The sequence below is a fragment of the Centroberyx affinis genome, unplaced genomic scaffold (assembly GCF_046629955.1).
Source record: "Centroberyx affinis isolate AG114_WGS23_722 - 3 ecotype Tasmania unplaced genomic scaffold, CSIRO-AGI_Caff_v1 ptg001103l_1, whole genome shotgun sequence".
NCBI classification, from domain to species: Eukaryota; Metazoa; Chordata; class Actinopteri; order Beryciformes; family Berycidae; genus Centroberyx; species Centroberyx affinis.
Genome location: NW_027279646.1, coordinates 534,200 through 547,395, shown reverse-complemented (window position 1 = coordinate 547,395; position 13,196 = coordinate 534,200). Strand labels below are relative to the sequence as shown.

The window sequence follows — 13,196 nt, the reverse complement described above, 5'->3', positions numbered from 1 at the left end:
TTACATGGTCAGAGATACTGGTACAGGTGCAGATACTGGTACATTATCATCATTAGGACATATTGTAGGAGGATCGCAGACAGACATCATACTCATTATTAGTCATAAAAACATTGAGGATGTGCTAGACAAACCAAATTTAATATCAAATCACAGCTTGATGTGGCTCATAAAAGTTTGGAGAGATATGCGCGAGAGTGTAAGTCCTGCTTCTCGATTTAGACCCACCGACTGCGTTGCTGTGACAATCATATGCTGACGGGAAACCAGGTCTCTCTGGAGCCAATTACGTGGGCGAGAAATAGCGTGTCTAATGCACAGCTGCTGAGGGGACCTGTTCAGCACCACTGTCGCTGCACAGCCACAAGCCAAAGTCCTGAAAAGCCCCAACCCAAACCACTTTCAGGGTGGATGTTCACCAGCCTCCATCAATACACTGCATGAGCCATGTTAGAACATTGGTTTGCATTCGCTTTCGCAGCAAAAAGAGGACTACTTCCAATTTGCAATAAAATGTTAAGACATGTAGAATAATTTTAGCACAGACACTAAGACAGAGAGAGGGAGGGAAGGGAAGGGATGGGAGATAACAGCAGAGGAAAAAAAAAAAACCTCATCCTTATCCAGAACTGGTGTGGTTCATGTCCACAGGACAGTGGTGTGGAGCTAGCACTCAGCCTCTATGCAGCCTTGAGTTTCTTTTCCCTTTTTCCTTCCTTTCTTTTCTAATACAAGTGCATATTCCTTGCCGCTGGCAAAGCTGGCTGCAGATAAAGTAGAGACCAATGGGAATACCTCACAGTAAATTGGATTTTGCATATCATTTGAATGGTTTGCGATCCTGCGGAGATTAAAAACATTCAAATGAGAGAGTTGTGAGGCAAAAGACGTCCCTGGGAATGAAAACATTGCCTTATGAATACAAAAATGTGCTGAAAGCAATCTTCATCAATACTGAATCATGTACAAATTTGAAAAGGTGTATGAATGAGCATAAAATACATCAAATAAAAGGATGCTGAAGACAGCCCATGTCCGGGCGGATACAAATGTACAACTGTTAAATTTATCATATTTTCTAGGTGTTTCATAATCAGAGGTGTTGTCAGCTAAGGTCTTCATAGCATCAGATAAATGGATGAGGGAATTTAATCAGTTCAATTGTGAACTTCCCAACAAAGTAGGAACAACAGATCCCACCTTATAGAAGAGCTGTACGGGTGATACAGTAGCCTGGCCCTGTAATTTTTAGGCGGACAGTGTTCCTGTCTCAGCAGGCAATACATATCCACTTGAGCTATGCTTCCACCCTGTTAAGTCCACTTTAGCCTGCTTGGCAAATAGGGGATTCTCCAAGCTTCCCCCACAAGCTCTCAAGCCCAGTTGGATGTTGGTTGTGTAATAGAGAGAGAGAGATTCACATTACGCCAGCCAGCTTTTCTTCAGCTGAATTCACAGAGCTCAGAGATTCTGACATAGGATTGAGAAAGAATGTATTTACGTCTGGGAATCCCCATTTAAAAAGGGATTAACATGAGTAATATCTTATCACACAATGAGGAAGACTGGACCGGAACGATGGAGAGAATGAAAAATCTATCAGAATACTCTTTGGACTCTGAGAGGCTGTACATATAGCAGATCAGATTATGAAAACTCGGGGGAAAAAAAACCTGAAAGCAATATCTATAATGTAGACTTATTGCTCTGGTGAAAACGTGGACGGAATTTGAAGCAAACATTTCAATTACATAATCATTCGGGATGGTGTTGTCTTTATTCAGAGCCAAGCCACAACAATACATCCCAAGAAAAAGTCTGTACTGTGAACAGCTCAATAAGCGAGGTCAACTGATCAGATTATTATTGCAGCATTAAACATCGCTTGTAGAGAGACACTTTTCCTCTGGCATGCCAATGAAAGGACCGCTTCTACATAAGTAATACAAAAAGTAATTATCTATTATTTCAATTTGTTGTTCCAACTTCCACAAAAAAAGAGGAGACTAATAACCTTGCAGGAAGCCTACAGAGAGATGGTAACTTGGTAGGCATGGTTAACACGCAGCGAGCATACTCTGCTTACACGGAGGCTTAGACCTTGACACAGAGCCACAATCCAACGGAGCTCCATCCGGCGTTGCCATGGCAACACACCCCGGTACCTTTTTTCAGATATCACAGCAAAAGCCCAGGAACAAAACATTGTAGAAACAGCCACCGCTGAACCTTCCTCTGCTGGATGGCGCTTCAGCAATGTAAATACTTTTCGATCTGGAATGGCGCCAGTGTAAATGCACATATAAAAACAAAAAAAGACCCTGAGCAACTGCTAATCATGAAACAGGTATGTTGTGTCACAGCAACTCGCAGGCATGTAGAAAACACACAGAAATCTGAACAGACATGATTCCTTAATTACACAAACAACACTCTCGTTCTGTTTTCCAGCATTTTTGCCATTGATTTCTCAAGGACTAATTAGAGTATGAGGATTTTTCTCCCTTGGTGCAGCAAAATGCCAGAAACTAATTATGCGCTTCATGTCTCATCCTCACTATAATTACACCAAAATGAAACACTGCAAACCCCTCAAAGATCATGAGTTAACTCTGGGTTTGCCAACATCTTTGTGGCTTCTGAGAGCGGTTACCTCTCAGTCCAGGCAGGGGCAATCTCATTATGATCCTCCTGATAAAGACAAGGAAATCACATTTTCAAATCTCAGTGAGTGGAATAGAATGGGAAGGGGCCTTGTTCTGGAGATAGGCCCTCCTAACCGTGTTATGCCCTCTCATTTTCCCCCAGGAGATCCATGGAGGAAACGGTTTATGATCATGATAAAAACTTGAATCTACAGTCCCTGAGAAATGATGGGGTTTAGCAGGATTTGCGCTTTAAGCCCAGGCCTATGTTTTACCCTCATATTTTAGGTATGAGTATTCTACACAGCGCTCTTTTGCTGGAAATATTTTGCTTTGTCATTATCCGGCAAGTTTGGCAGAGGAGAAAAAAAGGAAATACATAAGTCGAAGGAAGCCAATTATCACTCCAACATCTCTTTGCATTCTTATGTTTGATATAACCCAACACACCACCTTTTGATACAAACCAATTAAAAATACACACACACACACACACAAACTACCACCATGATTCATATGTCTACTTATGAAGTGAAGATGCAATATTACTGCTTTTTCTATGTGAATGTGAATATCCATCCTCCTAATATAACTATTCTCCTGTACATTGTGGCAATCATTGACAACAGCTGTCTCATCTTGTGGAAAACAAAAAAAAAGATTTGACAATCAAAAGGTATAGAAGTTATATGACACTGTTGTCATGTGAAAACCTCCTAACTCCAATTTTGGTCATGTCTTCACTTAACTGAAGGGTTACATGGTCCTCTGTGGGTTGAGAAAATTCTCCAACCTCTTTGGCTTATGAAACCCTTCGAAACCAATTGGATGAATTAGAAATGAAGTTAACATTTTGGAGACAGCGACAATATTTTTTAATAGGACCAGTAGATTGGGCAGATTAGCAAGATAACATTAGGGGCCACAAGAGGAAGGAACAAGCCACAGTAAACCTGCTGCATTAAAGTGACACAGCACTTTATGTGACAATCTGACAAGTGTGTTGACAACTTTCTGAACCTTTAGAGTATTTGACATGTTTCTCCCCACAGCAGACTGGTAGTGCTCTTACCTTCAGGAGACTCCTCCTGCACATATGTGCCCGTCAAGTACCGGTGGACCAAGGCAGACTTCCCACTGGACAGATTACCCACAATGCCCTGCAAACCCAGAAGCATAACACTTACTGACAGGTAAGGCATGGTTACACGACTGGCACACAAGCACATGTAAACTTAACCTTACACAGGTTGTCTAAGGTTGATGCTGGGGGATCGTTATAAGGAAATGTACATCGGGCTGGTTGTAATCTTTTCTCTGCTTCCTCTCCCTGCCGTCTAGACCAGGCCTGACTACAGCGCCTTCAGGGAGACGCATGGTGGAGGGTGGGCTGATGATGCCAGCGTGTCTGGGAAGAACAAAGGGCTGCAACATGCCTCATCTCCTCCCTCTCCTCCTCCTCTTCCCACCATCACCCTCTTCTTCTTTAGATCATTAGTGGGTGGTAAAGTAAGGTATGGTTCTAATTATAGGGAAGTTTGAGGCGAAAGACAGAGGATCTGTTTAAGGCCTTTTCCAATCTCACCTCTCCTAATTGAAGTATATATAAGATGGGGGGTAAACTATCAAAATAAATTGAGAATAAGCCAGAAGTTAACAGAAGTTCTAAGATCTGCGCCGAAAGGTATGACTCAACAAAAATAGACTTTGAAAGTACAGAAGAACCGGCGTTCCTGCTGTTTTAACTGTTAAGCTTTGTGACCTGCTGGTATATAGCCGTCATGAAATCAACCTGCTGTATCAGCACATTTCCAATGCAAAAAGGTGGCGCATTTACTCTTCTCTGTAGATGTTAAGTTCAGGTCTGGGAGCAATTATGAATGTGTAGATTTAAAATTATTGAAAGATGGCTATAAAAGAAAATATTACAATGTCATCTTAAGATTTAGCCGCAGTTAAGCTGCCAGCAATGCAGTGCAGAGGTAAAATTCACGGTTACAGAAGATGTTTCAGGGGTTTTCTCGCAGCACTGTGATCATTATTTCAAGGAATCTGCAGGAAATGTTCTAACCCTAATACCCATGTGTGAGTGATAATTACAAGAATAATAATTATTATTATAGCATGGATTAAAAAGGAGACACTGATTTTGCTATCTTAATACTAAGCTTCTATAAGACATGAGCAACTTCTGCTCAGTATAACCTTGTCACTGAACAGCAAACTCATTGTCAACTGATGAAAGGAATGATCATTCATTTTTCACACTTAATTCTGTCTTTCCAGGCCCATTTAACAAAACCCAGAGTAGAAGCTGCCAATTAACACCTTGGAAGCATGAAAGGAAACAGATACGTTTGAAGCGTTTGAAGGCAAAAATGCAAGTTTCTCCTTTGAGTTCCCAGTGAATTCCCCCTTTTCATCTCACCCAAGTTTTTCTTGCAAGGTGCTACAACAAAGAATTTACCCAAGATAGAAATACTATATCAACTGACAGAGCGGTGGAGTGCAGTTTCAAGGCTACCAGTCTTTATGGGTGGAAGGCATTAAATCATGTGAGGATGTTAGCTGTGCATTTGGCAGTGGTTGAGTGTGCTTCACTGGCGGGTGGGATCAGACCCAGGACGTGTCACTAGTCTAGCCCAAAACTGTCACTCATCTCACGTCCTGCTGCAAGCCACCCTGCATCTCCATGCCAACGCATCTCATTAAAAATCACCCACTATGTGCCAGGGAGAAGTCCAGCCAATTTCTCAACTCTTCTCTCTCATGTAAAATGCAACACCAGTATTACATGAACAGAGCATGCATTCCCATTGACATTTAAATCAATCAGTTAGATGAAATCTCTAAGGGATATGACACACAAACTAAGAGGGACCGTTAAAAATAGTTGGTTACTCACCACTTTCAGCTCTGGCACTGATCGACTCAATGTCCATTCCTGGCTGTTGACGAAAGAGTCTAAAAAGGAAAAAAAAGGAAAAGACAAACAGTATTAAATCAAGGAGCACCGAGAGGGAAGCCATCAGTTTATGTCCGGTCTGACCCCAACTACAGATAATGTGGCATTTATAATATCCCCTACTGGTTGACTGCAAAGTGACTTTACAGCCACGGTTAATGTACTATCTACAGCGTGTGCACCGAGTTTCATGAAGGTCAAACTGGGATATGACGAAGCAAGTGCACAGTAAGGTTTTTATTTAATAAACTTACTAGGGATTGTTTTGTTAGAAGGTCCAATGTCGAACATTTGCAGACTTTACAGATCAATAATTGCCTTGTTTTTTTGGGGGGTTTTTCCATCTTTTTTTCCCCAAACACAAACAATCAATCAATGGGGTTGTGTCATGCTTTTAAGACGCAAAGAACACATTTGCAGGGCCATCTTGTAGCAGGTCTGGTGAGGTCAAAGGGTTTTTCAAATTACAACCTTTTAAACTGGTTAACTTTGACCTTTATTTGTACCTAGACCCTCAGGGTGATCAATTCTCTATTCCAAGGAAAGTGATTTTGCACATAGCTGAACATGTCCACCAAGTTTGATTAATTTTCATATTTTCATTGCACTGCATTTCCCTTGCGGTTTTAGCATAATACAAAAAATCACATTTAAATATTTAAAAATAAGAAAAAAATAATATAATACACATTCAAAGAGGAGAGTCCAGGCAGCAATGATTTCTCCATCTCTATGACCCTATTTCTTAAGTCCAGTTTATTTATTTGCAACTTTAAAAGTGTACAACTGTTCAGAGGAAATTCAGTGGGAACCTTGTCAAACACCATAAGTACGATCCGTGCAGGCTATTTTAATATTAAGATCTCGCCATATTGCAATCTGTGAAGAGGATTATGCTTATCCATTTTAAAAGACAGGCATTATCAGGCCTGATTCAACTTGTTTCATTTTTCAATGACATTTGGAGACTTTGAGCAGATTATCATGCTTTGAAAAACGGCAGTGGGAAAGAACACTAAAAATAACAATATAAGAGCTCAGAACTAAAACCACAAATGATCCGGGCACAGCCTGCTTCCCACAGCGATGGAGTACAGGCAGCCATGTGTCATAACAACTATTAGACCAAAGACCACCTTCCTGTTTCGGATCATGGCTTTCCCACCAGCTGAACCCCCCAAGGAGATACCATCTCTAATAGCGGGGTGTAGACACCCTGTCTCCAGGCAACAAGGTGCAAAGCCAGGTGGACCCCCCTCCCTCCACACACAGACACACACACACACGTCTACACCACAACAATTAAGTGCCAAAACACCAAACAGGGAAGCATCATTACAGTACGCCTGTTTGTTGCTGCAATATGGTTTCCCTTTGTGCCTCAGGCAATATTACTCTGATAACAAAAAAATCATGACCGCATAAACCGTTAAGTAACAACCCATTGTCACTATAAGACACATTTCGTTTTTCTCTCCAAAAGTGTCGCATGACTCATAGATGAGCACACTTGAGCTAAAGATCCCTTTACCTCCTACAATAAGGGTAAAAAGAAACCAAACCTTCATTTGGTGTTTGCTTTTCTGAGGCACTAAATTTTTTACTTTTTTTTGTGACCCTCATTCATGTCTCACAATGAGCCTTGTGGTGCTCTGGTTGTCTCTCTTGTTGTGGGGAGAGAAGAAAAGTGCATGCCTAACAGGAAAGCCTTTCACCATGTTTTGTATGGAGCAGAGTGGTTTTCAATAGAACGCCTTATGTTAAGCCCTCTCAATACGGGTTTGACACTTCTCGAACATGTCAGAACACGAAGACACTCATCCGATTCAGTTCTAATGTGTAGGAGAGCAAGTGCAGTTCACAACTGTTTGAGAGTATTTTAGTTGAGGGTGTTGCTTCCTTTTCTCAGATTTCTTGTCATTACTAGTCCCGAATAGGTTTTATTATTTTTCAACAAATAGGAGGGTTGATAAAAAGTCAACAGTCATCACTAGCATTTCTACAACCACACTGAAAGGTACCAGTCTTTAGCACCTGCTGCAGTAACCTAACATTAAAACAAAATCAATAAATGGAACAAATTAAAATAAATAGAATTGATAGATAGAAAGTAAGAAAAAAAAATCAGAATCAATAGATGGACATGGATATTTTTCTCTCATTTGTTCAGTCCACATAATCACAGTTTCAAAGAGGAACACATTCAAACAAAGGCCAATCCATAGATAACCACAGTGAAATTAAGTGTCATCAAGGGCCATCACAGAAATGGGGTTGTTGGCCACTGATAGGCACTGCAGCAGCACATTCCGTTATTATTGACCATAACAACAGCACTTATCCCTTCAAGGACATAAAACACAGAAAAAGAAGAAAGAAGGAGAAATAGGAGCTTTTCACATAAACCTGACAGGGCCCAACAGCCGTGCATCCGCCCTGACACGAAGATCTTATGGAACCATGTGACACAGATTTCCTCTCAGTACCAGCCATCCATATCAAGCTGTGATATGGAGAAGATGCCCGATCTGTGCCACGCTTGGAACAGATACGACCAGCTTTAGTCCCCAGCTAAAAAAGCCTAATTGAGTTCATGTGCTTTCTGTTACATCATTCTTTAAATATGAGCGTCCCCACAGAACTGTGGCCTAGAATGCCTATGGAAGCAGAAAGACCCAACATTAGTGATGCTTACAGAGGACACCAGTGTCTTTGTCTCTGCGAGGGGAAAACTGTGTTGCCGGCTTGTTTGTCAGGTTTTTCACTTCATTGCTCATGTCCACTCAAATAAAAATGACTATTCAGTTTGAGGGTACTGAAGCATGATCACCCCCTCTTATTTAATTTTATGAGAAAGGAAAATGCAATGAGAGCAGAAATGTGGTGCAGTGTGCGGTGTTTGTTTGTGTGTGTGCATGCACATGTCCATACATGCGTGCATATGCATGTGCATGTGAATGTGCAGCGGTTTTGGAATGAGAGAGGACAACCTTGAGGTCTAAACTTCCACTCTAGCTCTGACCATGCTTTCCAACCATACTTTCCCACCGTCAAAAATTACAGAGTGAGAATTTAGCTAGCAATAAGTATTTTTACATCCCTCATTTGCAAACCACACCACTCACTACCCATCAACATTCCCTGTCTGACTAGAAGTATACTTATATCCTGCACCTCTTGACACAATGGTCCTATACCATCTTCCTATCCGTGTACCGCTCTCTCCAAAGCCATTTACAGAGCCAACGACTTAGTCAGAGCTCTTATCGTGATCTGCTGAGCTCCCAAACACCAAAATGTTATTTCCCTCCAAGGAGATAAGTGACACACGCAATCAGCAGAAAATAAGGTAAAAAAAAAAAAAGCTTTACACTATGTCAATCTATTTCAATCTATTTCAATCTGGATGGCTTTCCCTACCTAAAGCTCTTAAAGCTTTGTGTTGTCAGCAGACGGGTATTGATCACTTCCTCTGAAATAAATTGGACAACTTGTTTCAAACAGAATTCTCATTTAAGAGGGGATTTGCAAACTGGGTTTAGAGAAGTCTTGCACTCCCATGACTCCATGACTCCCATCTTGATTGAATTAATTTGTAGAGTAAAGGGAGGAATAATGAGTATTAGCTTATCTTTTCTGCCACCCCAAACAATGTGGGTGAGCAAACAAATAAAAATAATCAACCATGAATCCAAAAAATTGGGGAGTTAATGAGAAAATACTTCTTACCGCCCCCCCCCCCAACTGATTCAACAGCTTTGAAAACTTGGTGTTGAAAAGCAAACTATTTCTCCTAAGAGGCGAGAGCGGCGGGGTTCCGCTCACCTTCTACTGAAGCTCGAGTCCCCAGGGACCTTCCAGAAAAACTCACCCTGGCTGAGATCTGCAGTGTCAGATGCTCAAAATAAGAAGTTGTATTCAGTTATTAACAGACTTCTCCCCCCTTATCCCCCAGACTGTGTATCACTCAGCCGTTTTTAACATCTCCCCGTTTCTCTGGCAGCACATGGAAACGCATTATCACGGTGTCATTGTTTGTCCCAATTTGCTTGGAAGTGCCTGTTTGTCATGATGGTAAACCTCATCACCTGCAGCGAGGTTGGCTCACCCCCCCTGCTGTGTGGTGTGAATTGAATAAACAAACAGATCTTTCTTTCAAATTAATTTTCAATCTGCAGTTTCTGAAGCGGGCAGACAGGCAAGAAAAGGCAAATTTTCACAAAGTAATATTTACAGAATAGAAAATGTTGTTGGCAGGAATTCACAGTAAAAGTCTTTTCGCGTGACAAACGGCAAAAAGAAGCATTTGGAATTTCATCTCCATGAATACATTTTCTGTGATTCAAGATAAAGGGGTATGGACCACACTTTTCTGACACGCATGGGGGATTTTCGACAAATTGTCAGTAGATAATGACAAGTCAAGACAGGTCAGAATAAATACGCCTCAGTGAGCACTTTTACCTGCCTGCTGGATCCCAGCAAGACTCTGCAATACCTTATACTTTTTGGCTATTACTGCTTGAAAGTAGTTCTATCTGCAGTACCATTCCCAGTATTTCAGCCCCCACTAATGAAGTGCAGTGCTGACTCTCTTATGCCTCATGACTAGCCGCCCCTCCTCCAACCCAAAGAGTTCAGAGAGCCCTCGTCTCACCACATGGTTCACTGATCACCCGTGTATCTACAGGCATGACAGGAGTGGCTTTGTTCATCCACAGGTGGGGGTGGGGACAGAGGTGCCCTCCCCCTACGCAAGACAGAGAAATTATGAGAAGACAATGCTCACCCTGAAGAAGCAACACTTGTGTGTCTGGTTTGTTATTGACATGTCTGCGTCATCCCTACCAAATAAAAGTGTGTGTGTGTGTGTGTGTGTGTGTGTGTATGTTCATTCTACTTTGCCAGAGGGTTGGGCTTCTGAGCTCTCTGGATTTAATTTTGGAGCTAGGTTGTCAAACACTTAGGCAGGTAGCAACAGGCGACGAGTCCCGCCCTGGGCATTGAACACCCAACTTCACTCAGGTTGATCGGCACACCCACATTCCTAATGCCTGACTGACTGACTGACTCTGCAGCGGAATACATAGACAAGCATCAGTAAATACACACTTGACACTCTACCACAAAGGACTTGGTATCCTTGGTAACAGGTCATGCGAAAATACAAATAGAGAACCTATTACGAGCATACTGTAAGCATGGGAATGAAACATCTCCTTTACTGGCAAAGTTGACTTAATGAGAATGAATACTGAAAATGAACATGAAAATAGTCATTAAGTAGTCACAGAGACAGCTAATTAGGTCTTCATATGAAGGTGTAAGATTGGAGCTTCACATACAAAAAGTAGCAAATCACAGCTATTAATTCAGATAGTTACAAATATTTGCTTCTCTCTGCCTGCTCCTCCAGGCAACTGGACAAACACACTGCACTGTCAGAGTTAACCTTTAAACACAGTGCTTAAGTCGTCTCTCTTCTCCCCATCATTATAGTATGTAAGCCCTCTTAATTTAGCCCTGCTAGGCTGCCAAACGCATCCCCATTACAGCCACTAACTGCTTTAATGCCACTGCTTTAAGCTGTGTCCCTATGAGGCCAACAGGCAGCATTATCAGACTCCCTAGTCCTGTGTCTGGGTAACACAGAGACAATACTGGGATCATGTGGTATAATACAGTAGCACCACTGGAGAACAAGCTATTATAATGGGTTCTTATCAATCACTGCTGGTTCGAGTTTCTGCTCAATTGTACTTACTCACCTCCTCACTTACTTACTGACTTACTTCACAACTTCTATTTAACGCAAAATAATTACTGTCTAAATGCATACAAATAGGCAATTTGAAAATGAAAAGCACTGGAGAAATAAATTACCCAAAATAGAAAAGGACTCTGGAACCAGATGTTTTGGAATGCCATCCAAACTCACAATTCCCCATGTGTTTTTCATTTGCCTTTCCTTCTGAAAAGTGTATTTCCATGTTTCACTCGATCTAACTTTTTGTGCAGTGATTGAGGGGCTGTACATGGTCTGTTGAGTGCTGAGAAATACATTCATCAATCTTGCAGGTCTTACCTTGACCTTTGTTGAAGTCAATGCCTGCCAGTGTCTCTATGGCAACGGACTGTGGCTTTTTATTCCCAGCCAGGGGATATTGGCCAGTGTCTTTGCTCTGGGACTGCTGGGATTCACATTTGCCACTGTATGGCTGCTCTTTCCTCCTGAAACGGTTGGCTATGAGCTGCCATATGCTTGGTTCTTCCTGAGCTGGTTTGGAGGATAGTTTAGGCGGATAAAGGGGTACCTCCATTACCTTGACCTTCCCCCTGCTATGGTACTGAATATACTGCAAGCCCCCATCCTCTACCCGCTCATGGGAAGGTGGAAGGGTTCTCCCTGTGAGGTATGAAAAAGGCTGTGAGGGCATTGCTGTCTCCTCGACAGTACTCTTAGTCCGAGAGCGCTCCTCTGACTCCCCCTCAGAAGCCATAGTGATTTTGTCCCGAGGCCGGGTCCTCCTGATGCGCAGACTGAGGCTCCGTCGTAAGGATCCAAGTGTCCTTTTTGGAGCGTCTGATTTGCTGGACTTGGGGGAGGATTTAGCATCTTTGTCATTTTCCTTCTCCTTGTCCTTGTCTTGAGGTGCTTTGCCAAACAGCCTCCAGCGGAAGCCCCCTTTGAGGAACCCTCCTCCATCGCTGCCTGTGTGGCTGCAGCTCCTCTGGCTGTCCATCTCATCATCAGACCCTCTCTTCCTTAACTCTAATACTGTCATACTGAGAGGTCTGGGTTTCCAGCTCCTCTGGCGGACCCTGGGGGTCACGTCTTCAGGGACTGAAGGCCGCTGAGGCATGACAGGTTTGAGGCCATCCACAGCCCTCAATTCGGCCTTCCTGCTCCTGTATTGCTGGGTGCTTTCTAAAAAGCCTGCCTTCCTGGAAGCCTGCTGGGGCCCTGGCTCCGACAGGACTGGGACTGGGCCTGCCAGCATGCACACACTCCTGGGTCTCCGGAGCAGTCTTTCCTGTTCAGGTTGAGAGCCTCTTTGCTGCCTGACTGGGTCTCCATACATGCTCACCGCTCTCCTGCCGAGTGGAGCTTCATCCAGGCGAGGCCTACGCAGCACAGCCCGGGGCAGAGAGCTGTGTCCTGACACAGCGCCATGATTCCCAAGGACAAGCCCTTTAGCATGGGCAGTGACAGAGCCTAATGCTGGGCCCTGGATATCCCGCTCCTGGGTGTCTGTCTGAGGAGCTGTAGCAGCTACCTCTGCCACGTCCCGTTCTTGCTGTGAAGAGTTAGCAGAGTTCTTGGAGGGCTGTTGGAGAAACCGGTCCGTCTTCATTTTTTCCCCCTCCTCCTCCACCTCCTCCTCATTCTCCTCCAGTACTACCTCCTCTCTCTGCCTCCTAGCTCTGCCTGTGCGGCTCAGGGAAGGCCACCTGCCGAGCTCCTGTCGTGCCCTGCCCAGCCTGGGGCAGTCCTCCACTGGCATTGCTCTATTTATCTCTCCTTTTGGCTGGCAATTCTCCACCAGGGTGTGTGTGACCTGGCCCATTCCCAGCTCTGACACCAG

At 43.2% G+C, this 13,196-nt stretch overlaps 1 protein-coding gene across 1 annotated transcript in view; it reads right to left on the bottom strand.

The window, feature by feature from the left end:
* agap3 (ArfGAP with GTPase domain, ankyrin repeat and PH domain 3) overlaps positions 1 to 12,979 on the bottom strand; it is a gene marked incomplete at its 3' end in the record, with an annotated part of 56,796 nt that extends 43,817 nt beyond the window's left edge. The window contains exons 1-3 of the mRNA XM_071523684.1: positions 11,696 to 12,979; positions 5,551 to 5,609; positions 3,718 to 3,805 (exon numbers count right to left, since the gene is read on the bottom strand). Coding sequence (XP_071379785.1) covers positions 3,718 to 3,805; positions 5,551 to 5,609; positions 11,696 to 12,965 — 1,417 coding nt within the window. The remainder of the gene's footprint in view (positions 1 to 3,717; positions 3,806 to 5,550; positions 5,610 to 11,695) is intronic.
* Between the last annotated feature and the right edge of the window lie 217 nt (positions 12,980 to 13,196).